Below are 26,809 nucleotides of genomic sequence, written 5' to 3'. Positions count from 1 at the left end.
TGCCTTTAGACCAGTGGTAGATTTCTGTGATAGCCTTTCTCTGCTGTAAGAATACGTCTCTTCAATGAGGGATAGGAATTATGATTATCGTGTGTATAAAGTTAAATATTTAAAATGCAGTTAAAATTACAAAAGTGGTAGTAGTAGGTTATCCTCTAGGGTTAGGTGTGTGCTTATATATAGGCATACATGTGTGTGTGTGTGTGTGTGTGTGTGTGTGTGTGTGTGTGTAGAAATACCTAACTTTCAAATTTCCTCAATGAGACTTAATATTAAATATAATAAATATATACAAACAAACAAAAGTGAAAAAATTAAAGGTCTTTTTTTTAAGAATTATAAAGGGTGGTGAATGAGAATAAAATATAGAACAAATCTGTGAACATTTTTATTGACTATATTATAAATCTATTTTTATCTTCAATGAATATCTTCTAATTATGATGCACCTTCATTCTTCAACAACAGATATTTTATAATGGGCTGAAGAGAAAATCAAGGATTAAAAAAAATGAGAGATGACCTCACACAGGTGAATACATGACATGTTAAGGAATGGCTGTCCTGATACATCATATGAGTTCAGTACCATGTCCAGTCTGTGCAGTTGTGAGGTAATATTCAGAACAGAATTTGTTACCCAGAATTAAGCTACATACCTACCCACTCATTCTCTAAATTTAGAGACTTATTATTCAGAGGAAATACGCACTTTGAATTTTTCCTATGAAGTACTTTCTACCACATCCTTAAACAACAACTTTTTCATACTCTTGGAAATTGAAACTCTCCATGCCTATACTTAATTTTTTTACTGGGTTTGATATAAAGTGACTAGATAACAAATCATCATTTATTCACAGTTAATATTTTAAATAAATCATATTATATAAAACTTAAAACACCTACATTACTGTCTTTGGCTGTGTGAACACAGACAAAATATAGAAGTCATACTTTAAACTTCCTCAATATGGTTACTATTATTTGGACTCTTTTCCTCCTACTTGCTCGCCTCATCAAGCCTTGATATGAGGCTTTGAGCCTAATCTTACTGTAACTTGTTATGCCATTTCACTTAATATTTCTTTAAGGCATGCTCTTTCCTCAAGGGAAAAGGAGGTGGAGTGGATCTGGGAGATGGGTTAGGTCAGAGAAAGAAGATGGAAGGAGTGGAGGGAGGTGAAATTATAGTCAGGATGTAATATAATACATACTTTAAGTTGAAACAAACAATAACAATGAAAAAGAATTCTATTCTATTTTCCCTTCCCATGAAGATCTTTGCATCCCCCCTCCCCCTTAAGCCCTCCTTGTTACTTAGCCTCTTTGGATCTGTGGGCTGTAGCATGGTTGTCTTTTACTTTATAGCTAGTATCCATTTATACATGAGTACACACCATGTTTATCTTTCTGGGTCTGGATTATCTCACTCAGAAAGAATTTTTCTAGTTCTATCTATTTGCCTGCAAATTTCATGATATCATTGTTTTTAACAGATGAGTAATACTCCATTGTGTAATTGTGCCAAGTTTTTATGTATTCTTTAGTTGAGAGACATCTAGACTGGTTCCAGTTTCTGCCCAGTACAAATAAAGTTGCTGTGAAAAGAGTTGAGCAAGTGTACTTGTGATAGGATGGAGTGACCTTTAGGTATATATGTCTAGGAGTGGTATAGCTGGGTCTTGAGGTAGACTGCTTTCCAGTTTTCTGAGAAACTGCCATATTGTCTTCCAAGGTGGCTGTACAAGTTTTTACTCCTACCAACAGTGGAGGAGTGTTTCTCAGCTCCATATCCTTTCCAGCGTGAGCTATCTCTTGTGGTTTTGATCATTTCTTCAAGTACATCTCATCCATTAGAAACTCTTGTGAGGATTCTGTGTTATGGCTGAGTAGCTCATAGGAATTCCAACAGAGAGCAAGTGCTGTCCCTAACTCTTTTGGCTAATTGATGGACATGTTTCCTCCTACTGGGTTGCCTTGTCAAAGTCTGATGTGGTGGTATATGCCTGGTTTAATTGTAGCTTGCTATACTCTGTTTGGTTGATGTTCCTGTGAGGCCTATTCTTTTCTGAGGGAAGCTAGTAGAGGGGATAGATTTGGGGGAAAGCAGAGATTGCAGGGAGAGACTGGGTAGAGGGAAATTGCAGTGGAATATAATACATGAGAAAAGAACAGGAAAGAAAAAAGAAACAAAGAAAGAAAAAACAAAGGAAAGAAACAAGGAAACACAGAAAATGTTGTAAAGATACTGACCTGTCAGACATAGTATACTTATTTGATGTTTTCCATACAGCTATGGAATGTGTTTCAATTTAAAGTAAAGTTGTAAAATATAATACTTGTTTACAAAAACACAGCTGTACAATAAAACAATAAATGTACAAATGAACCTAGATTTATGACAAAAGTATTGGCATATATCTAATATTACAGAAAATAATACACTTTTATTAATATAGTACTATGTCAGGCAAGTTCAAGTAAGACCCTTCTATTTCAGTTCCTGCAGCTTTGTCCTTTTTAACACAACAGCAAAAGTAACAATATTATTACTTAGTATTTATTACTGCTAAATACCCTACACATATTTTTTGTTTAGTTTCAACATCAATAGTTGTTACACACAATTACTACAAATTTATAGGTGAAGAAACCAAGGCTAAAGAAATTTTTAAAAAAATTACTCAAAGTTTTAAAAATAGACCAAACTTCTGGGGTTTCAATTTAAATTTACAACAGACATATCTAATTACTGAATAGACATCTCTCTGTGACAAGGAAAAAGATCCTGTACTTGAATGACCCTGTAGCACCCAGCAAGGACTTGATACAATAGGTGCTCAACAATGAATGACTGAACTAAATGAGGGTACTTTAGAGCTAGACATCACATTTTAAATAAAGATATTTTTGCATAAGATTAGAAATGACACAGAAGTATACTAATATTTTTGTATGTTTTGTTTACCTGAGGCAACAAAATAATTATATATTTGCTCTAGCTCTCAAATTAAATGTGTGGCTTTATAGCTAATCTTAACACTACATATAAATATATATATATGTATATATATGTATATATATGTATATATATATATATATATATATATATATATACAAATAAACTTTAGATATTAAAAATGTACCTTTAAAGTTGTCACTTCTTTGAGAGGCAAGAGCTTATGTTTTTGCAGGATTCTTAGTCTCTGGTGACAGTTTGCTCTCATAATTCCTTTTATATCCATTAAATCAGGGAGAAACAACCTCATGGTGTATCAAAACATTAGGCATTCTAACCAGAATGTTTTTATCATCTGTTTTACCAGACCATAGTTTTAAAACAGAAAAAAATTAGAGCATTAAATGCGATTTTGCTACTGCTTTTCCCAGAATAAAGCTACTGTTCAGAAGCACATTGATTAAAATTAAAGCATAGTTGAGATAGTTCAAGAAAATAGAAATCACATGTCTACTTTACATAAAACATTATCATAAACATTTTAATCTACTTTTCATAATTTTCATACTAGAGATAAAAAAAGGGTTAAAAAGGTATAAATGAGTCATCCAGGATCTAACTCAGGAGCCTTGCTGGTCTCTATAATGTGCTTTGCTTCTTATCATGAGTTAGCCTTGAATTAGGAAAAAGTCTCTGTGCCTTTGGTTCTTCAGCAGTTTAGAAGATGGATCATCTATCTGACATTTAAAGATTATGTCAGATAAAAAAAAATCTACTTAACATCATTGGTAATAAACCAAGTTGGGTAGAAATGAACCATATATTTTAGAAATTAATTTCAGTTTTTCTCACTAAACATATGATATTGAAAACTAAATGCAAATTTTATAAAAATTTAATAGTTTGAACTAATTTATTTAAAAAACAAAGTGTATCATGAATTCAGCAGTTAAGAGTAATCTCATACAAAAAATTAAGAGTAAATGGGTCTGTTATACCTATTATTCATAGCTAAGTTCTAAAAGCCAGTCTACTTAAGTAGTCTTCTTTCTATTATTTAAATATCACAGATCCTCAATTAATTCATTATTTGCTATGTCACTCATCTGATAGCAGTAATCATCATATTAACTGAGAATATAGATTGTTAAAGTATTAATCTATTAGGTTCAAATTTGTATTAGGACTCAAACAGTGATTAAAATTATTTAGTTTTATTTACAATAATTGTTTCATAATATCAAATTTCCAAATAAATTTTCTAATGTTATGAATAAAGCCTGTTAATGTTTCAAAATACTAATCAAAGTTTTAAATTGAAGTGGACACCATAAAATATCACAAGACAGTCAAAGAGAAGTGCTCGGAATAAGCAAACAAGAATAGTTTATGTTAAACTTCTTACAGAGTATTAACCCTGGTATGTATGTGTCAGATTTCATGTATACAAGAAAATGAATCAGTGTTCAAAGTTATAGCAACATAAGTTTTCTATGAAAATACATTATAAACTTCAACACATTCAAGTGGATTCATGATCATAAAAACAAACACAGCACTAGTTTTAAAGCAAGCCAATGCATCTCTCAACCCTGACTTCTTAGTATCATAAATTAAGATCAAATGTTTAGAAAGGCAGATCATAGGTTAATTGTTTCTTATTCTGTTAGAAAACCTGGTCTTAATCTTTGGATCTCTCCAGTGCTCTCACTGTATAATTTGAATTTATCTTCTCAAAAGAGAAATATTGCTTACTTATTTTCTTCTTCACTGCTGTTCTTACCTCTTGATTTCTCAAAGTATAGATAAGTGGATTCAGAAAAGGGGTGAAGATGGTGTAGAAAACAGAGAGAATTTTATCCATCAGAAAGTTTGTGAAAGGCCACACGTAAATGAAAATGCATGGGCCAAAGAACATGAGCACAACTATGAAATGTGATGTGCATGTGGAAAGAGCCTTAGATGACCCAACTGAGGAGTGGTCCCTGATGGTGACAAGCACCACAATGTAGGAAATGAGCAAAAGCAGAAAACTTATAAGAGCAATAACACCACTGGTTGAGACCATGAAGATCCCAAGAACATATGTATCTATACAAGCCAGTTGGATTACCAAAGGAAGGTCACAGAAGAAACTGTCTACCACATTTGGACCACAGAAAGGTAAATAGAGGATAAACACTAGCTGACTCATTGTATGCAGGAAGCCGACCATCCAAGAAGTTACCACAAGTCCAACACACACTTTTTGGCTCATAATTGTTGAATAGTGGAGAGGTTTGCATATGGCAATATACCTGTCAAAAGACATGGAAATCAGCAGTACAATTTCAGTTCCTGTGAAAAGATGCAAAAGAAAGATTTGAGAAATGCACCCCTCAAAAGAAATGGTCTTGTGGTGAGCAAAGAAGTCCATGATCATCTTTGGAGTTGCAAAGGAGGAGAGGCATATGTCAATCAGAGAAAGGTTGCTGAGAAGGAAGAACATGGGTGAGTGGAGATGTGAAGTGGACAGGACAGTGAACAGAATTAAGCAATTCCCAAGCATTGTCATTAAGTAAAAAATGGAAAATGCCACAAAGAAGAATATCTGAAGCTCAGGAGAATCCGTGAGTCCAAGTAACACAAATTCCGATACTCTGGAATGGTTAAGCCTCTCCATCTATGCGTAGACTCTGCTCTGTAGTCATAAAAGACAAAAATATTACAGTCCTGGGAATGCATAATATGTCTAAAACTATATGTGAAGAACTTAAAACATTACTTAGTAATTATCTAACTCACTGGCTACCTAGAATCCACTGAAAAATGCTCTTCGGTTCAAGATGTTTCTTTTTCTTTTGGGACCACTTAAACAATTGATGCTGAGTAACACATCAGAGGCGCAGCCTCTTGGATCTATCCAGCAGCCAAACGCAGTACAGTACTTGTCAGGTTGAGCATCATAGCCCTCATAACACACCTGTCTGACTATACCCATGTTTGGGGTGTACATTTATAAAAACATGTGTTAAATTCATGGGAAGTGCTAAACAATACACATGCAAAAAATAAGAGCTGAGCTCTCAAAGCTTTTTCTGATGCACAAGAAGTGGAATTATTTTTGAATCAACCATTTTAACAGTGCATTTAACTAACAAGTTAAAGGATATGATGATATCAAAAAAATTCACTCAATCCCTATAAGAGTGACAAATTATTTAGTTTAAAAGTTTAAGCTCATGAAATTATTAGTGATCAAAAGTATACTTGTAAGCACTATAAAAGTAATCTCAATTTATATGATGTTATAATCCCAAAACCCTTTTAAAGTTAAAAATGTAAATATGCCACTTTTGCCTTTTTGGTCCAGCTTATACAATACAAAGTTAGTGTATTAAACTGAGATAAGATGTTTAGAACCATATTTTCAGAACTCAGATAATTTTAAAGTTAATTTTTCCATTTTCAGTTCTAAGTTTTGAAAATTTTATTGTTTACTAATGTCTATCAATTTGTCAAAAAAATTGTAAAAACAAAATAAAAATTGTTCCTGGTTGACAAAAGCTAATGTGAGAAATGAGGCAAACTCCTCCAGTCATCTACCTAGTGCACTGTAGACTTCTGACTACAGAAAGTGTGACTTGTTAGTAAAGTGCATGCTTATTAGAAAAATTTATCAAGTACAAATTAGCCAAGTACACAACAATGTAATGTTATTTCAGCTCAATTAGTTATAAAAAAATCTGTATTGCAGCAATATAAATTCTTTCCTCATTTTTAGTTAAACCAATATGTTTACAGGTAAAATTATGAGTCATTTGCTACATTGACTCATTGTAGAATTACCAGTATGTTTCATTTATAGTTTTCATGATAAAATTTGTCTATTCATAGGTACATTAGTATATATTATCCATCTTCAAAATGTGATTTTTGTTTATTTTATATATAAATTTTCTAAGTTCACCTAAAGTGATTAAAATTTAAATAAGTGTATGAAACAAGGTGGAGCTGTGCCAAGAAATTTAAACTGTCTTTCTATAATAACATTTAAGATATTCTTGATATTATTAGGTTTAGAAAAGAATGAAGTCTTTGTCATAAATTCAGAGGATGCTCAAATAAAAATAGAATCAATAAACTCTGATTTTTCTCCACTATTTATTTCTCTTTTATTAATTTACTTCTAATGATGCTCAAAATGTTTAAAATAGCAATAGAAACACATATTACAAAAGCATCACATGAAAATCAAACTAGGATTGAACTTGCTTTTGACGGAAGATTAACACACAAAGAGACAGAGATTGAGACACAGACAGACAGACAGACAGACAGACAGACAGAGACAGACAAAGAGAAACTTAACCCTTCTGTGAATACCAACATATAATTTCAATGAACAACATAGAGCATGATTTCCATTTGAATTAACATTTCAGTCATGTGCCTACAGTTAAAATGACGTTATGATTCCTAGCCAAAAAATAAATCTTAGTAAATATTAAAGCAACTCTTCCAAAATAATTTTGCATCTTTTTTGAGCACTTAACACAAAATTCCCATTCACTGCATCTTCTGCCTTTGGAGAAGAAATATGTCCAGTGTAGTTGTGGCTTACTTCATAGCCCATTCAGAAACAGGAAGATGACAAAAGGGAATAAAGCCACAAGTTCACATCTTAAATGCTGTACAAAAGAAGTGAACTAACTAAACTACAATCTTCCTCACTGTTTTGTCTTTAACTGTTTCTGGCCAATCAATGCCCAAATTTAAACCATTACTATTAATACAAATTTTTGTGTAAGTAACTTCCTGTTTTCTCATGAAAAAGGAAGTATATTTACATACTGTTAAAGTGTACATATTCAATTTGCCTTTTCATGATTAATAAACATGGTTAATTTTTTTAGTTAACAAAATTGGAGAAATCTTAAAATGGAACAATCACTCAGTAGTTATGTGTGGCAGTGATGTTTTTGACCAAGATCATATCTCAGCATCCTTTTGACCTGCTGACCTCTTCAATTGTGAGAGTTAAATTAGATCATTTATTTAAGGCTCTTAATGTAACTTTTGACTAATAACCAAAGGCATTTCTGGAATTGAAAATAAAATGTTCTTCAGAAATGATTCTTTGTTTAATTTTATTAGTAATATTTGATATAACATGTGCAACAAAATATTCTAATCTTGCTTCAATTTAGTGATTCAATAAAATGCTATGCTACCAAGGTAATTATATGTTCTTTCATACACAATTATTTTAAAAAGTTTTGCTTACACATTTTGCTCTTTCACATACTTCCCTGACAATGATTTAATTATGATAGAAACTACACTTAAAATTACCATAAGTGAGGGTTTTTCTCCACATCTCTAGACAGGCAACTCTAATCACTGTGCAGTAGAATAATCCAGCTTCTTTTTTCTTCAGGTTAAATATACTTTTTATTTATTGTATATCCACTTACACTTTATATAGTTAATCAACACAAGTGGCCACTTTAGTTACCAGAAGTCACAAACCACAATTTGCTCTCAACATTTTTACCATAATATCTGACTTTTAACCTACATACCAGCAGTCAGAATATGACTCACCACATCTTAAAAATGTGTAAGTCTTCTGAAATCATGATGGTCTTAGCGAGCATTAGTAGCCAGGAACTTGAATATATATCTTGATATAGAAGCCTCCAGAAGGCAATGACACTTGGAGGTGAGTGATTCAGACCTGCAATCTACTTGCAGTGGGAGTTATTAACATGCTTAGCTGTCTTCTTAGAGTTGCAAGGAGAACTTTGGGTGTGTCACCTTTATTTAAAGTAGGAAGTATTTTCATGATGAAGTGGTGTTCCTCAGAGAAAATGGCATGACTGAACCTTCCTGGGAGAGGAAAACAACGAATTCACAGAGTTATTTCCATTTACATTCCAGTGTTCAAAAGATCAAAGTTGGAAACTGTTCTTTAAGACACACCAATTTATCTCCAAAGATATGTGGTTGTTCTAAGACCAGTGAACTCAAGTATCAGACAAGACAGTAAATACTCAGTAAAACCAAATAAATATAAAGTTGACTGTTTCTGTGAATAGGTGAAGTCTACACAAAGGATAACACAAAGCCCTAAGTACCTTGGGTACAATAATTTCAGTTAAAATTTTTATGTAATTTATATATGTGCATGTGTATCATATATATGTATTTGAAGTTTGTAAAAAAGTTTCCATGAGCCTTCTCTTTTTTAAAATTTAAAAATTTTTAAATGTGTTTCATGTTTTATTTTACGTAATACATATGCCTGTGTGTATGTACCACTTGTGGTTGTCAGAGACCAGAAGAGGGCAAGGAATTATCTGGAACTCCAGTTTGATTGATAGTGACCACATGGATGCTAGAAGAGGACCTCTGCAAGAACAACAGGGGCTCTTAACTGCAGAAATATCTCTCCATCCATAATGTGGTCTTTTAAAACATCATTAGTGTCATCTATCTCTCCCCTTATAAACTCTTCTGCACTATGTTCCCACACTCCTCTCCACTTAAACTGTCCCCATTATCCATCCTTTACTCCTTTTTATTGAAATAATTGATATGAGAACATTACAGATTGCCAATCTTTATTAAGAGTATTGCGAGTTCTATACCCAGCTGACTAAGAGCCGGCTCACACCTAGGGAAAGACATCTCTTTTTTGTTTGTTTTGTTTCATTGGTTTTTAAGTCTGAAGGCTGCAACTATATCAGACCATATGAAGGCTGAGGAGATTTTTACAATGAGGTGGATCTTGTAAAACATCAGATAAAGACCATTCAGTAGAACAATTTGTATTCATCACAATCCTTTCTCAGCCAAAGGGGAGCCAATTTTGGTGTTGCAAAACACTAACAAAAGGAATGAGAAACTGTTTAAAGGAATATGTGACTCCAGAGTGGGAGAGATCAGGGTAAGATAACCTTGCCTAATCCACTTTAAAATCACCTCAGTATCACCCATGTTCTGTAATTCCCCTCCCTTATGTACTCCTCACTGACCCTTACGTAGTTCCCAAGTAGCTACAAGTTGTCTTATGTTATGTATTTTTTCCATTTTCTTCAATTTACCTGGAAATTACATTGGATCTATAGATTACTTTAGGGAAAATGGCCATTTTACAAGATTAATCTTACCTGTGGGAAGCGGCTCTGCTCTCGCCTTTACAAGGTGGTGCTTGTCATAGGCATTGCTTGAGAGAAAAGACAACTCCATATATGGAGTTGTCTGCGCTGAGAGGTGTGGTTATCTGATTGCCTTACCTCGCATCATTGAGAGTGGCCAATTAGTAGTGACATCGTGGCAATCGCTGATTGGAACACGGAAAAGGTTTTAAGGGTATGCATGGGGAGGAGAGAGAGAGAGAGAGAGAGAGAGAGAGAGAGAGAGAGAGAGAGAGAGAGAGAGAGAAGAAGAAGAAGAAGAAGAAGAAGAAGAAGAAGAAGAAGAAGAAGAAGAAGAAGAAGAAGAAGAAGAAGAAGAAGAAGAAGAAGAAGCAGCTCGCTGTACAGGGATAGCTGAATAAACCGCTTGAATAAGAACATGGTGCCGTTGCCTTATTCATTTTTTAACATTTTTCATTGTAGATCATGCAGGTCTTTCAACTTCTTTGTTAGGTTTGTTTTGGAATTTTGTTTTATTTTTCTATTGTCAATAGGATTGTCTCCAAGGTTCTTTTCTCAGTGTTTATTTATTCTCAGCATGTGAGAAAGGCTACTGGTTTGTAACCTAACATTTTGAACTGTTTATCAGCTCTAGGAGTTTCCAGGTTAGTCTTTGGGATCTCTCATGTACAGAATCACACCTCTTTATATAGAGATGTTTTAACTTCTTTTCCTATTTGTAACTGTTTTATCTCCTTCTCTTATTGCTGTAGTTATTGTTTTATAACACTGTATAAAACTAGTGTTTATACAGTGTATAAACTGTATAACACTAGTGTTTATAGCTCTGTACTGAATAAGAATGGAGATAGTGGGCACCCATGTTATGATCCTGGTCTTAGTGGTAATGATTTTTATTTTTCACCACTTAATATGATGGTGGCTATAGGTCTGTCATGTATAACCTTCATTATGTTGAGATATGTTTCTTTGATCCCTGTCTCTCTGGGTTTTTACCATGAAGGGATATTGGATTTTGTCAAAGTCTTTTTCTTCATCGATTGAAGTGATCATTGGATTTATGTCTTGAGTCTATCTGGTGAATTACTTTTATTGATATAAGTATGTTGAACCAATATTCTGCATACCCGGACAATAAAGGAGACTTGGAAAGAGACTTGATCACACCCTGTCTTGTCTCCATTCTTCACGTCTCCTGCCCCTGCAGCCCCACTCTCTCTCTTGACCAGAGCACTTAGCCCAAAAGCGTTGAGGCAGAGTAAAGGCCACAACATTGTGGTGCCCAAAGAGTACGGGCCTCAACATTGTGGCACCCCACGTTGGTCGCCACAACTGTCTCGGCCTGTACTGCCCGGCTTTGTGGGCCAAAATGTTGCGGCCTGCTCTGCTCCATGCTTGGCGGCCACTGTGTCTTGGCCCAAGCTGCCGCTCCAGTCCGAGGGTCAGGGTCTAGCGAGAGAGAGAGTGGGGATAAAGGAGAAGAGACTCGAAGAATGGAGACAAGACAGAAAGTCTGATCAAGTCTCGTTTATTGAAGGGAATTCTGAGGTATTTATACGCTTTTGCCACGTGCCTTGCAGGTGTTGATATGACGTAAGCCTTACAGGCGTCTATAGCGTGGACAGCACGTGCACCGCAATGCCTTGTAGGCATGGATAGCACGTGTGCCTTATAAGCATGTATGGCGTAGATAGCACATGGACAGCACGTGAACTGCATGCCTTGCAGGCATGGCCACCACGTGCGCCTTGCAGCTGGGGGCAGTAAACAGCAACAAAAAATATGTGGGATATCAGAGTGTGCTTCATCTGTTGTAGGCTATTGAAAACCAAATCTCTTATCAGGGTATATGGTTCCAGATGGCTGCAAAGATAATCTAGCCGCTTTCTGCTAAAAGTCGGCTCCCAACAAAAGTGAAATCAACCATGCTGCATGATCTTTAGGATGGAACCTTGAATTAAGTTTCCAACTTCTATATTGATAATTTTTGCACTCTTTAGCTAGAATTACAGACAATGGTAAGCCACCCAAGATAGATTCAAGAGAAAGTGCTCTCAGCTACTAAGCCATCATTCCAACTCCCTTCCTTATCTATTTGTAGAATAATTAAGGAATATTTACATTAATTCTTCTTGGAATATCTGGTAGAATCGTGAGTTTGTTCGCATATTTTTTGTAGTTTCTCTGATTGTGCTTTCTAGAGCTATTCCATTGTAGTCAGATACAATATAAAACATTGTTTCAATATTGCCTTATCTGTTGCGTCTGCTTTGTGTTCTAATACAGGTTCTATTTTAGAGAAGGTCCCATGGAGCGATGAAATATTTATTCGTTTATTTGGAATGAAAATTCTGTATCATCTGCCAGGTCCATCCATTAGATTTACAAATCCATTTAATTACAGGATTTTTTAGTTGGTTTTTTGTTTGTTTGTTTGGGTTTTATAGTTCTTCTAGCTAATTGTGAGAACAGTATATTTAAATCACATTTCATTACTGTTGAGTAAGTCTCATTTTCAGTCTAGAAGTACTTGATTTATGAACATCTATTAGGCAGTGCTTGGTGTAGGTCTCTTCTGCTCTGTTAATTTCCTCTTGATGGATTGTTCCTTTCATCAGTATATACTAGACTCTCATTTTTTTTTTTGAAAAGTTTGTTTTGAATTCTGTTTTGTCAGATGCTAGAATAGCAATGCCTTTTCATTTTCTAGCTAGATTTGCTTAGGATTTTCTTTCCCACCCTTTTTCCCTAGTAATGTTTATCGTTGATAGCACACATGTTTCTTGGAGAATAGGGGAATTCCAATTTCTAATTCAGTCTGCTAGTCTGTGTCTTTTTATTATTTATTTGTCAAGCTTTCACTATGTGGCTCTAGTTAGTATGGAGCTTACTATACAGACCAGACTGGCTTTGAATTCATAGAGATCTATAGACGGTTGGTGTGATGCTGCTACGTATTAAAATGCTAAATACTGGCCCCCTAAGACCTAGTTGCCCCAAGACTTGTGAATTCTTAAGTATACCAGCTTTTGTTGTTCAAACATTGCTCCCCAAGTTACCCCTGACTGGGCTATAAAGATGCCTACACCTTGGGCTGGACAAAAGAGAGGAAGCAGAGCAAAGGTTCCTGGGGTCTGAGGATGGACCAGGAGGAAGGGGGAGAGGAAAAAGAACAGGTTGCAGTGGAGAAACATGGATCTTGAACACACGGCCATGAGACCTAACGGAGTGGGAGCAGCCCAAGTGGAATCTTGGGGATCAATACAGGGAAGTAGACAAAATAGCATAGAGGGTTGATATCTGCCCAGTTTCAGTGTTTGTTTGCTTTTTATTTATTTAATTTTCAGTTTACATCCTGCTCACAGCCCACCTTCTGGTAACCGACTCCCCTTCTCCTGTGAGTAAGTAGGGGCCTCCTGGGTATCCCCCCACCCTGGTGCTTCTCTAGGAGGCTAGGCACTTCCTCTCCCAGACAAGGCAGCCATCTAGAACATATACCACATAAAGACAACAACTTTTGGGATAGCCTCCGTTTCAATTGTTTTGAACGCACATGAAGACCAAATGGCACAACTGTTACATATGTTCGGGAGGCCTAAATCCAGCACACGCATGTTCTTTGGTTGGTAGTTCAGTCTCTGAGAGCACCAAGAATCCAGGTTTTTGTGATTCTGTTGATCTTCCTGTGGAGTTCCTGTCCCCTCTTGGCCAGCAATCTTTCCTCACATTCTTCCATAAGATTCCCCATCCTCTATCCACTGTTTGGCTGTAGGGATCTTTTTCTGTCTGGGTCAGCTGCTGGTTGGAGCCTCTTAGAGAACAGCCATGCTAGGCTCCTCTCCACAAGCATAACAGAATATCATTAATAATGTCAGGGATTAGTGGCCATGGGATGGGTTTCAAGTTGAGCCTGTTATTATTTGGCCATTCTCTCAGTCGCTGCCCCTTCCCTAATTCCTGCACTTATTATAGACAGGATAAGTTTTTGATCTAACAATTTGTGGTTGGGTTGGTGTCCCTATGGCTCCACCGCGATTCCAGCCACAAGAGGAAGCCTCCCCAGGTTTCATACCCCAATGCTGTGAGTCACAGCTAAGGACATCCCTATTGATTCTTGGGCACCTCCCCATCCCAGGTCTCTGTCTCTTCCTGAAGATGCCCCCTGCCTCCTAGTCGGTTGCAGATTTCTACTCATTATCATGGCCATCTGGCCATCCCTTATATACCCGACCCTGAACCTCCTATTTCCCCCTCTATCTCCTCTCCCACCCAGTTCCCGCTCTCCATTTGCCTTCCATAACCATTCCATTTTCTCCCTTCAAGCATCCTTGCTTGTGCCCTCCATCCTGTCCAGCCTCCTTGGGTCTGTGGAATGTAGCATGGACATCCTGTATTTATAGATTATATTCACTTATAAGTGAATACCTATCCTGCATGTCCTTTTGGGCCTGGGTAAACTCACTTAAAGCTTATTATAAATCTAAAGGTCTCTGTTTTTTATTTGGGACAATCAGGATGATATTTAATGTTTGACTGATGTTCTAAGAACCAAACTCTGTTGCTAATCCATCCCTGTGGCTTGATTCCTATCTAGAACAATAATCACGCTCTAGAAGCTAACCTTTGCTAATAATAGCGTAACAGACACTTTGCAAGTACCAGTTGGCTTAGAGAACATAGGGACCCTGATCGTACTGTGTATGTTAATATTTTAGCAAATGTAGGCATTAGGGGAAAGAAAATATAGGTAAGCTGTCACAGGAAGATTAATAATCAATATGAGGTTGTTGGATGGCAAGTAGAGGAGAAATATATATATATATATATATATATATATATATATATATATATATGTGTGTGTGTGTATGTATATATATGTATATATGTATATATATTCTGATATATACATATATATATATATATATATATATATATATATATATATATATATATTAGAATGGGAATACTAAAAGCAAAAGGAAAACCTGGAGCGGAAATGTGGGGGTTTAGGTTAATGGTAGACTAAAAAGGTAGGGGTAAAGTTCTATACCCAGATATCATAAACTAGTTAAGCTTCTATGCTTTGGAGACATAACAATTAGAGCAATGGATATAGAAAAATTAAAAAAAAAAAAACAAAAAACTGAAGGTAGGGGGAAAAAAGAGCCAAAAAATTAAAGTCATGAAGAATAGAGGACTATGGTGAAATAATACACTGATATACTGTACTATATAGAAAAAAAATATAGCTGAATTGGGGCAGAGTTGGGTGGGGATACAATATAACAACCCCATCAGAAGATAATATCTGCAGTGAATAAGGAGACCTAGGTAGAGATATAGCCAATTAAGATCACTGGGCTAAAAGTTACTTTTGTCCCCTTAGAAAATTTGCTGCTTCCTCTTCCTTGTCTTAGTCTCAGATAAACTCTGTGTTTATTTTTATCAGTTTAATTCTTTTGTGGATTTTCCATTCCCCTTCTGTGGAGTTTTCTTGTCTCTCTTTTGTGAGCTACAGAGAGCCAAGTGAAACTCCACCCAGCTGTGGTTGCTGCATCCCAAAGGGTTAACAACTGCGGATTGGCTGTGTTGTGAGCCAAGCTACTTTGGAGCCTCTCATCAGCTTCAGCAGCTTTGGCTTTTCCTGTTAAGGTGCTAGTGGTGGTTCTAGCAAATAATCCTGGGAACTCCTTTTGTAAACTTCATCTTGACACAGCTTTGGCAGATTTCCTAGTGAAAGTAGATTTCTTTTAACTCAGGTTGCTGTCATCTCCTTAAATTCTCAGCTAACTCAAGTTATTTCCCTAATAATTTACTATTAATAAATTTAATAAATAAAATAATAAAACTGAATAAAAAATAATTTTCACTAAATAATCTAGACACAAGTGAAACAACGAAACAATCAAGAACAACGAGAGTGATGTGGATCCTTAAATGTACTTTATGGAATAAAACATATACTAAAGTTTACAAGTATAAGTATAAATTTGTGTTTTATCATATCTACATTTAACCTTTTATTTTGTTTTGTATCACAGGCTGGTCTTATAATCCTTGCCTCAGCCTCCCAACTGCTTGGATTACAGGCATGCATCACTACATCTAATCTATAAGCACATTTATTCATTCAATAAAACAAACATACAAAATAAACAAAATCCAAACTATTATTTTGGTATCTGGCAAATTTCCTCTTTCTTACTCAGTCTTTGAAATCAGTTATACTTGTATTAAGCCATGTCTCAAATCAGTGGAGACAGAATTTGCATGTCCTAAAGCCACATGTGACAAGTAATCACAATTGTCCAAATAGATGAAAAGATTATATTTAATAAATTTTCCTTTCAGCTGTGATTGGAGGATATTTTTCCCCCAATGAACAAAATAAATATAGAAACTCAGAGTTGTCCAAGGTATTGAGAATAAGTAAGGGTTGAGTCCTCAGTAAGGGCATTTATGTCACCTCTTCTAAGGCTAAAAGGTTATCTTGGAAGGTGCAGTGGAAAGGATATAGAAGCCGAAAGACGAGAGGTGCAGTATAATGCTTTCCTCTGACACGACAGGTCTAACACAGGCATAATCATGACAGGTCTAACACAGACATAACCTCACAGTAGCTGAGTCTGCTATGGGCTTTCAGAAGACTGGGTTTGAAGACAGTCATGGACTAGGAAGGAGCCCCACCTGTCTTTGCTGGATAATATCTGAGGGAGGAACAAACATTGTCTGCCTACTGGAGCTCACCAGGCTAAAATGAAAAGCTCCACAGTCATCCAGATGGCACTGCTGGGTAAACCCAGTGAGTCACAAAACAAAGCAAAGAGACTTGTATGTGGGAAGGAGTTAATAGGGAAGATAATAAGAGTGGGAAGGAAATAAGAGAGGGTAGGGGGGAGACTAAACAGAAAACCTACATATGCTTGAAGTCGTTAGAGAACAAATGTAGATAAAGATTGTTAATCTATGGTCTCACAGCTTTTTTTTTTTAAAGTGTTGTTCATTCAGAAAGAGTAAATTAAATTACTGCTAGTCTGCCTTGGTCATAAGCATAAATATTCATTTTATTTTAAAATTTTTTCAGTAAATTTAAACATTAGCTATTGAAATAGCTCAGTGAGTAAAGATGTGGTTTATAACTAGAGTTCAATTCCAAAGACCCACATGGTGGATGGAGAACCAACTCCTGTACATGTTCACACACACACACACACACACACACACACACACAGTAAATGAATGTAAAACAATTTTTTTTGTTTTCCTTTTTTTATTGGATATTTTCCTTATGTACATTTCAAATGTTATCCCCTTTCCTGGTTAAAAAATAATTATCTAGGCAGAGAGCTTTTGGGGCTGCTTGGCAGGAATCTGACATTGGCCAAGGACAAGGAAATGGGTTGCTTGGCAGGAATCTGACATTGGCCAAGGACAAGAAAGTAGGCTTCAGGCAGGAATCTGACATTAAGCTAGAACAAAGATGTAATTTCAGGCAGGAATCTAAATCTTAGACTAGAACAAAGACGTAGGCTTCAGACATGAAAATGACTTTGGACTAGGACAGGGAAGTAGGCTCAAATATTTTGGTCATTCTGATAAACCCTTAGAAATAGTGATCATGGGAGTGATCATGGAACTTTGTTTATTGCCTTGCTTGTTCTTTGACTATCTGGGTTTATTGTCTTGCTTGTTCCTTGACTATTTGCATCTATTGTCTTGCTAGTTCCTCAACCTAGAACTGACCTTAATACTTGCATGTAATTAAAATGGTATAAAAGCAAAAAGAAGGAGGGGGGATGGAATAAGGGGTTTCTGGAGAGTGGGGAATGGGGAAAGGGCAGGACATCTGAAATGTAAATAAATAAAATATCCAATAAAAAATTTTAAAAATTAGAAAAAGAAATAATTATCAAAGTTAATTTATTTCGTGTGTCTACAGTTGTTACTGCTAAGTGAAAAAAATAAAAATATCTATTTTTAAAATAAAAACCATACAGGCAAGCTGAATATGTGAAATTAATTTAATCAACAAAATTAGTAAAGACAGATAATTTCAATTGTTGTTGGTAAAAGACTAAATTGACAGAACACATTAATTTGCACAACTGTGACAGGGTAGAGTAGGGCTTAAAGTTTAACTTGGATTCAGAATTAGAAGAGATAATGGTGGTTTGGACTAAGGTGAAGGAATTATCTTGTATGGTAATTGGATGATGGCAGAACACAGTTTGACTTGTTCATAGACTGTAGACTATGAGAAATACGTCCTCAAAATATTATAAGTCCAAGTTCTGGAGAAGATACCAAACAGACAAAATTAAATCAACTATGCTTAGCTGGTATGGTGAAATCAACTATGCTTAGCTGGTATGGTGAAGAATAGAGGATACTGGAGAGTCAAAAGAGCCTAGGATTTTTTGGAGGAGACAGGAAGTGATGCCAGGAGATAGGCAGATGCATAGTAATCACAAAGTCTCAAAGAAATGAAGGAACAGATGATTAGGTAAAAATGAAGGTGGGAGGGAAGAGAATCGTATTGGAGGTGATTCTGTGGCAAATGATAATTAGAAGTCAAGTATTACTTAACAGAGAGGGAGAACAGGAAATTTTTAGGACATTCAAACTATTCTTTAAGAGATTGTGACAAGCAAAATCTTTAAAGTCCGTAAAACTATACAACACAAATAGTGAGTCCTAATAAAAATTATGTACTTTCATTATAGTGTATTTGTGCTTATCACTCATAAAAAATATTTTCATATGAGATCTTTATTGTAAAAAGTCTCTATACTTGTATGCATAGAAAAGAGTTTATATACAATCTTTATTTGGTAATTATATTTTCTGTGATCTTAAAACTGCTTTTAAAACTTTATCAGCTTGAAAAGAAGTAGAAACAGCTATAGAATATCATTAAAGAAAAGGAGAAGTTACATGTAGATAGAAGAAAGTATCCAGTAAGGTTTAAGATTAATACAGAATGTTGCTATATGCTGAAGGTGAAACTAAAACAGAGAACACAATTAGTTTGTGGAAAGTGGAAAACCTGGGCTAGTATGATGGCTCAGTGCATAAGAGTGCTTGTCACCAAGCCCGATGATCTGAGTTTGATCCCTGTAGGACGCATTATAGAAAAATGGAATCAATTATGGCAATTGTCCTCTGACCTCTACAAATGCACATGATGTGAATATATCCACATATGTAGTGTTTAAGGGCACGTGCTACTCTTGCAGAGAATGTGAGTTCAGTTCCTAGCATTCATATCAGGTGACTCTACAACAGCCTATAGCTCCAGCTCCCAGGGAGCCAACACTCTCTTCTACACATGTCAAGCACATTTTCTCATATGCTAGCAAACACACATGTACACACATAATTAAAAATTAAATATTAAAAACAAATTTATAAATGTTGTTTAAAAGAAGATAAAAAAAAGAAAAGGGAAAAGGAAGCAGGCAAGAGTTACCATCTGCAGCAGGAAGGACAGGATGAGTCCACTTTATCGGCAAGTAGAATGGCCTATGGAGGCACAAAACCATGACGCCTCGTCTCAGGAGAGAACTGAAGAAAACACAGATTGATTCTCTTCTCCACCTTTTCTCAGTGAAACAGGGAGCAAGATGTTTAGATTAGAGTCACAATGGGGAAGTTCACTTAGAGATTAAGACCATTTCGTCTATTAGACTCCTGCTATGCACATTCTTTGTAACAATGAATGTCTTAATTTTTAACTATTAGTAACACCATATTTTTAAATTAATGCTAGACTACCTGAGTTTGTTTTAAATGACATGTATTAGACATAATCATGTAAGATTTAGACTTATATTAAGTTTTAAAAGGAGGAAATGCTTCTGTTTTAAACTTAGTAGATATGTAATGATTCTGAATCTTCTTGATCCGACATTAAGGAATATTTAAAATAGCAAATGGTAAGAAAATGACTACTTTTCCACAATGAACCCTGAGCCTTTGGAGGACATAGAGCTTCAGTTTAGTGACTGAACATTATATGTCTTCCTCTCAACTCTTCAGACAATTGTGGGTTGTGGGGAGCCGACAGAAGGCGGCTATCATCCTTGCAGCCATCTTGAGCCATATACCCTGACAAGAGACTTGATTTCATCAGCCTACAATAGCTGAGCACACTCTGATAACATCTTGCTTTAGATACCCAGGATCTTCCCTTGGGTATGTGAGACTTAAAGCTGTGATTTAGAGCCAAGACTTAAGGGCGTGACTTAGAGATCAGATTTAGAGACAAGACCTAAGGGCATGACTTAAAGGCATGACTTAGAGGTGTAGCTTAGAAGTGAGACATATAAAAGGCGAGAGGCAGACAGGAGAGTTCAGAACAATTTGGAGTAACAGAGATTCAGACATTAGGAGTAGGAGTAGACATTAGACACTCGGAAGAGAACAACTTGGAGTACAACTTGGAACTAGGTATTAGGTTAGAGAGTACAACTTGGAGTACAACTTAGAGAACAACTTGGAGTAGTTATTAGGCATTAGGTAGCAGGCACTTGGAAGAAGTAACTTGGAACTTCGAGTACTAGGGACTAGGAACTAGGGACTTGGAGAGAAGAAGAGAGACTGAAGAATAAACTTGATTGAATCACACTCTGTTTGGTCTCCATTCCTCGCGTCCATCCTCTCTCTCTCTTGCTGAACCCCGACCTATGGACCGGAGCTGCTTTGGCAGAGCGGGTCCCAACATTGACAGAATGGTCTGAGACATTTTGGCCCCCAAACGTGGGGTACTACAGTTCTCAACATTTTTGGCCCCCAAGTGTGGGCTAGAGTGGCTCTCAGCATGAGGCAGCTCGGGCCACAACAGTGGGTCTCTCTGTTGATCACGTACTCCAGACTCTGGGGTTCATCTTATAAAATAGGACTTAGAACCATTCATGAAGTAGTTGGTTACATTAATGCCATTATTACAGTACTGGACAATGTCTTCACAGGCCAGTAATTATTGTAGCCCTCAGGTCTCACAGATGGAAATGATAGATGATTATTCTTTTCTTTCAGTAATATGCATAGAACTTTCTACCACTGTAAAAACTAGTTAATAGGGATAAAGTTCCAGGACAGTACAAACTTTATTTCTTCATGTGCTATGACACAAGTGTGTGCTATCTTGAGCAATAGGTACTTAATGACAAGTTTTAGGTGATAACCACATCACACTGATCTTTACAAACCTCTTCCCTTCTGTGGATATTTTAGATGGAACACATATTTCTAGAGATTCAAAGATAAAAGAAAAACATACTATAGTTCTCTTTGGGGGTCTAGGTTACATTACTTAGAAAGATCATTTCTTTACCCATTTACCTGATAAATAATTTTTATAATAACTTAATACTATGCTATTGTTTATATATATTCCAAATGTGAATTGTTTCATCAGTTTGATGGAAATCTAGGCTGTTTCCAGCACCTGAGCATTGTTATAGCAAAGCAGAAATGTACATGGAAGAGTGATCATCTCTGTAATAAGATATTTAATTCTTAGTGTATATGCCCAAGTAGTGCATCTAGATATGATAGATCCATTTAACTTTTTGAGTTACCTCCACACTGATTTCTATACTGACTCCACCACTTTGATCTCCTATCAACACTTAAGAAGTGTTCTCTTTCTCCTGCATCCATATTAGTTTTTTGTCCTCATTTGGGTTTTCAAACTTGAACATTTTGACCAGTGTAACGTGGAATCTTAGAGTAATTTGAGTTTGTGTTTGCCTAAAGGCTAAGTATGCTGGACATTTTAAAAAACATTTATTGGCAGTTTGTATTTCATTGTTTGAGAGCTCTCTTTCTTTAGTTCAATGACTCATTTTTCATTGGTATCTTAGGGTTTCCATTGTTGTGAAGAGACATCATGGCAACGCTAATAAAAGAAAACATTTAATTGGGGCTGGCTTACAATTTCACAGGTTTAGTCCATTATCATCATGGTGGGAAGCATGGCTGCATGCAGGCAGACATTATGCTGGAGGAGCTGCTAGTTCTACATCTTGATCCACAGGTAGCAGAAGGAGACTGTGTCACACTGGCCAGACTTGAGTATATATATGAGACCTGAAAGTCTGCCTACACTGTGATGCACTTCCTCCAACAGAGCCACACCTACTCCAACAAGGCCACATCTTCTATTAGTGCCCCTCCCTATGGGCCAAACAGTCAAACATATGAGTCTATGGAAGCCATACATATTCAGCCACTACAGTTGGGATGTTTCTATATTTTGGGAGTTTCTTTATTCTAGATGCTAACCCACTACAGAATAAATTGTTGGTAAAGATTATCTAGGCTTCTTCACAAAAGCTATAGAAATGTTTGATGTACAGAATGTGTTTTTTTTAATTCATGAGGTTCCATTTATTAATTGTTGGTCTTAATAACTATATGACCAGGGAAATTCAATAAATCCTTTTTCTGTATACATAAGTCTAGATGTATTCTCTACATTTTAATCTGTCAGATTCAGACATCTTATGCTAAAGGCCTTGATTCATTTTCAAGGTGAGTTTTGTGCAGAGTGAGAGATAAATATTCATTTTTATTCTTCTTTATGTATCTATCCAGTTTGACCAGCAGCATTTGTTGACTATTCTATCTTCTTTCCAATGAGTATTTTATTGTTTGGAAAAAAAGAGATAGATGGTTGTAGGAATGTGAATGTATTTATGGGTTCTCAATTATGTGCCACTGATTGATGAATCTTTTCTTTCCACCAATACCATGCGTCTTATTATTCTAGATTTGTTGGATGTGTTCATTGTACTATGTATTTCCAAGTCTTGTCTTTTGAGTATATCCAAGACTTCCTGGAAATTTCATTCATGTTCCTTTTTACCCATATAAGTGTCAGTTTGTACATTTGACTCAACTTAGACTTCCACCCCTAAAATGTATTATTTCTTGTGATATAGTCTATTAATGGTGGCATCATCAGTATTTTTAATTTGATTGACAATCATCCTCATTTAAAATATTTTTTGTTTGGATATTTGTAAATTTTTAACATCTTTGCTTAATGTTTCCTTCATATATTACACTGTCACAACTTCCTTCTACTTTGAAAACTTATTAATTAATTCATTAATTCATTAATTTTTCAGCACAGAGATTATTAGATTCATGCTTTGTTTGGAGTCAGTAAAAATATCTTTGATGAACTATAATGATAATTTAATTTGTGAATTGATTTTTGTTATTTCTTTTATTTTTCAGACAATAATATAATGTTTTCATTTTTCCCTTGCCTTTTTATTCTCTAAACCCTCATATATATTCTTTTTCTCTTTCAAGTTCATGGTCTTGTTTTGCATTCATTGCTGTTCCATGTGTATCTCTACATGTACATATTTAAAAAACATATACTTCCTCAGTCCTTATAATGTTACTTCTATGTATGGTTTCTGGACTAACCATTTGTACTGAGGTTCAGACTCAGCTTGAGAAGGATCTTGGGGAAGGTGGGAATGTGAGCAGTACATTCAATAATGATTCGTCGGAATCAGTAGTAGATGCAAGCTGTCAGTTCAAGTGCTCTCTCTTTGCCCAAGGATTCTCATCATTCTTTGTTCTTCTCCTTTCTTCCTTCTCCCTTCTCATTGTTTACATTTCCCTTCTCATCCTTTTGCCTTCTTCTGATTAGAGAAGCTGAATCCAGTGCTACATCATCAAGGCTTTAATCATTATCAATATTTTTATAAATTATTAAATTTACATAAATTCTATGAGAACTGAATCATTAGTCCAAACCTCTGCTTCCTTAAAACAGAAACCAAACACAAAGCAAAAGCCCACTTCCTTATAGTTTTTGCCCAGCCTGTTCTTCACAGGTAGCTGGCACAGCTATTGCAGTTTCCTAGTACAACAGATAGCAATCTTTAATTCTGTTCTCACATAAGAACAGAAAGGTGACAGACTACTAGGGTTAAAATGATTTCTTACACAGTTAAAAATTTTTGCAAGTAAAGCAACTTGCTCTCTCTAATATCTATCTGGGCATTCTCATCTCCAATTCTTTAAGGAGCCAGGAGAACAAAGCACTATTTTTTATATGCTTATACATCATCTCTTAATCCTCTAATTTTTGTTTCCTTATCCTAGCAATTCCATGGCTTCATGTTCTCTCCTAATACTATTTGTTTCTAGATCTTATGCAAACCTTTCTCCTATAAAATAAACCCATCTATCACTTGCTAGTATTTTGTCAATTCCTTCTTTTCCTATCATGCCTTTTCTTTTAGACACCATTTTAACTCTCTATCCTTGTCCCCAGGTTCACCCTGGCTAATTAATGCAGCCATCATTGGACTGGAAGGTACATATATCTTCTTATAATTCTAACTTCAAGGCCAAGTCTGGCAGTGAACAATTTCTAAAAGGACCAACTAAGCTTTTATAGTCTCTGTGGTTATGTTGTCTAGATCCTTTCCCATGACCCCAAAGACTAAGTAGAAGACCTGTTCCTCATTCTCCACAGCCTCATGATCACAACCATTCCTCATTCCCAAGAATTGCATCTGTTTTATTTATTATGACCTGATTTTTCTAAGTAATGGGGGGAGTGTATTCCTCAGGAGAAGAGATTGAAAGTAAAATAGAAGAGAAAATAGATCAGTGTCAGGCCATCCGTAGTCATCACCATACACGGGGATCGTGGGGATCAATGGCCTGGTTATGTTCCAGAGGCAGGAACTGTGTCACATCTCCCTTTATACAGCCATACTGTGCTGCTTGTTCCCTGTACCCCTACCCCCTCTTCCCAACCTCACTTGCCCTTGGGGGTTGGAGGTGAGGTGGCAAGGAATCGACAGCACAGAGGAGCTGTGAGAAATACTGCAGCAAGCTTATCTGAATGCTGCTACAAGCTCCTTTAATGACCTCAGCCCATGCCCAATCGGTCCCGGAAAAGCATCCTTCTAAACAGCAGTTCCTAATTGGCTGGCATTGGTTAGCAATTCTTGGTCTCTCAGACGGTCCTCTGTTAGTTCCTTCTGCATAAGATGCCTTTGCAACTGGGTCGCCCCCTGGTGTTTATGCAGAGACAATGCTGGACCTGGTACATTTGATCTCTGGTAACCAATTAGTGTGCTATTCTGCTACCAAGACCATTTATCCTAGTTTCAGAATTCCTTGGTTGACTTTAGTCAGGTATTTGTAAACTTTATAACCTCTTGTTTAATTTTTTCTTCCATATATTGAATTGTCACTTACAATTTACATTATTCTACTTTGGAAACTTTCTTATTTATTTATTTATTTACTTACTTATTTACTTATTTATTAGTTAATATAATATATATCAATAAAACATCTGTAATGGATTGTGATGATAGTTAAACATCTTTTATTTTATAGATGTGGAGATATATATATATATATATATATATATATGTATATGTTGAAGAACTCATATATAAACCCACACCCCTCTAAACATCTATCTATTTTTTACAAACAAGAAAATATTCATTGGAGAAAAGACATAAGTCTCAGCAAATGCTGCGGGTCAAACTGAGTAAATACATAAAGAAGAATAAAAATGAATCCCTATCTCTCACCCTGCACAAAACTCACCTCCAAAAAGTAGAGAATTGTCCTGACCTCATGCACACAGAAAAAGATTTATTGAACAAGATGCTAATCATACAGGTATTAAGACCAACAGTTAATAAATGAGGTTTCATAAATTAAAAAAAAGAACATATCCTGTACAGCAATTAGGTATAGGTTTGAAGCACCACAAACTTTCCCCCATCCAAATCACCATGACTAATTATGTCATCCCTTTTTAGGTCTTGTATATGCAGCAATGTTTGTAAAACTTTATGGGTATAGCTTTGTAGATCACTAAGAGATAAAATCTCACATCAAACGCCTTGATCCTCTCCCTCTGACTGTCTTTCAGTGCCCTTTTCCACAGTGATTTTTTTTTCCAGCCATTGATGGAGAAGTTGTTTTGTAGATGTGTCTATTGTGACTGGGTTCCACAATGATTCATTTTAAAGGGTAAGAATTTCTGTAATGACTTCCATATATTGCAAACAGTAGTTTTCTTGGTGGACATTAATGACTACATTTTTTTTCTGTGGGTATTAGTACAAACATGATGTAGTTAGGGGTTATGCTGGTTCAGTAAAGTTGAGGCCTTTTGGCAGGTGTCAAGGGAGTAGTATAGGTAAGTCAAATGATCAATTTATTTTTAGCTCTTCAAAGCCTTTCGATGCTGGTTTTCATAGTGGCTGCATCTGTTTGCAATCTCTCCAACAGCGAATAAGAATTTCCTTTCCTCCAAATCCATTCTAGCATTTATTTTTGCTGTTTTCTTGAATTTTGCCATTGTAATAGATGTAAAAATGAAATTTCAGAGTTGTTTTAATTTGAATTTATCTAATTGCTAGGGAGCATGAACATGTTTTAAGATATTTCTTAGCAGTTTTTTTTCTTTTTTTGAAAAGTTTCTCTTCAGATTCCAGGAATTTTTTTTCTGAATGAATCATTTACTCTTTTGAAACATTATTTTTTAATTTTCTATATATTCTAGATATTAATCTTCTGTCAGATGGATAGGTCACAAAGATTATTTCCTGTTCTATGGGCTTCTGCTTCACTCGGGTGTTGATTCTTCAGTTGTTCAGAAGCATTTTAGTTGTATATATTCTCACTTAGTAGTTGT

The 26,809-nt window shown here is 35.7% G+C and overlaps 1 protein-coding gene across 3 annotated transcripts; it reads right to left on the bottom strand.

The window, feature by feature from the left end:
* Nucleotides 1–375: 375 nt before the first annotated feature.
* Nucleotides 376–10,167, bottom strand: LOC117706026 (olfactory receptor 4K2-like). 3 transcript variants are annotated; one of them, XM_076931113.1, is made up of 3 exons: nt 10,117–10,167; nt 8,527–8,833; nt 376–5,642 (listed from the first exon to the last, which is right to left on the bottom strand). In XM_076931113.1, the coding sequence occupies exon 3, from the start codon at nt 5,622–5,624 to the stop codon at nt 4,644–4,646; it is 981 nt and encodes a 326-aa protein (XP_076787228.1). In that variant the 5' UTR covers nt 5,625–5,642; nt 8,527–8,833; nt 10,117–10,167; the 3' UTR covers nt 376–4,643. The 3 variants fall into 3 exon arrangements, with proteins under 3 accessions (XP_076787228.1, XP_076787227.1, XP_076787229.1); XM_076931112.1 differs by having other exon boundaries at nt 8,549–8,833; XM_076931114.1 differs by lacking the exons at nt 8,527–8,833; nt 10,117–10,167 and adding an exon at nt 8,297–8,520.
* Between the last annotated feature and the right edge of the window lie 16,642 nt (nt 10,168–26,809).

Source organism: Arvicanthis niloticus, chromosome 3 (genome assembly GCF_011762505.2).
Source record: "Arvicanthis niloticus isolate mArvNil1 chromosome 3, mArvNil1.pat.X, whole genome shotgun sequence".
NCBI classification, from domain to species: domain Eukaryota; kingdom Metazoa; phylum Chordata; class Mammalia; order Rodentia; family Muridae; genus Arvicanthis; species Arvicanthis niloticus.
Note: the sequence above shows the minus strand (reverse complement) of the source record. Positions and strands in the feature narration are given on the sequence as shown.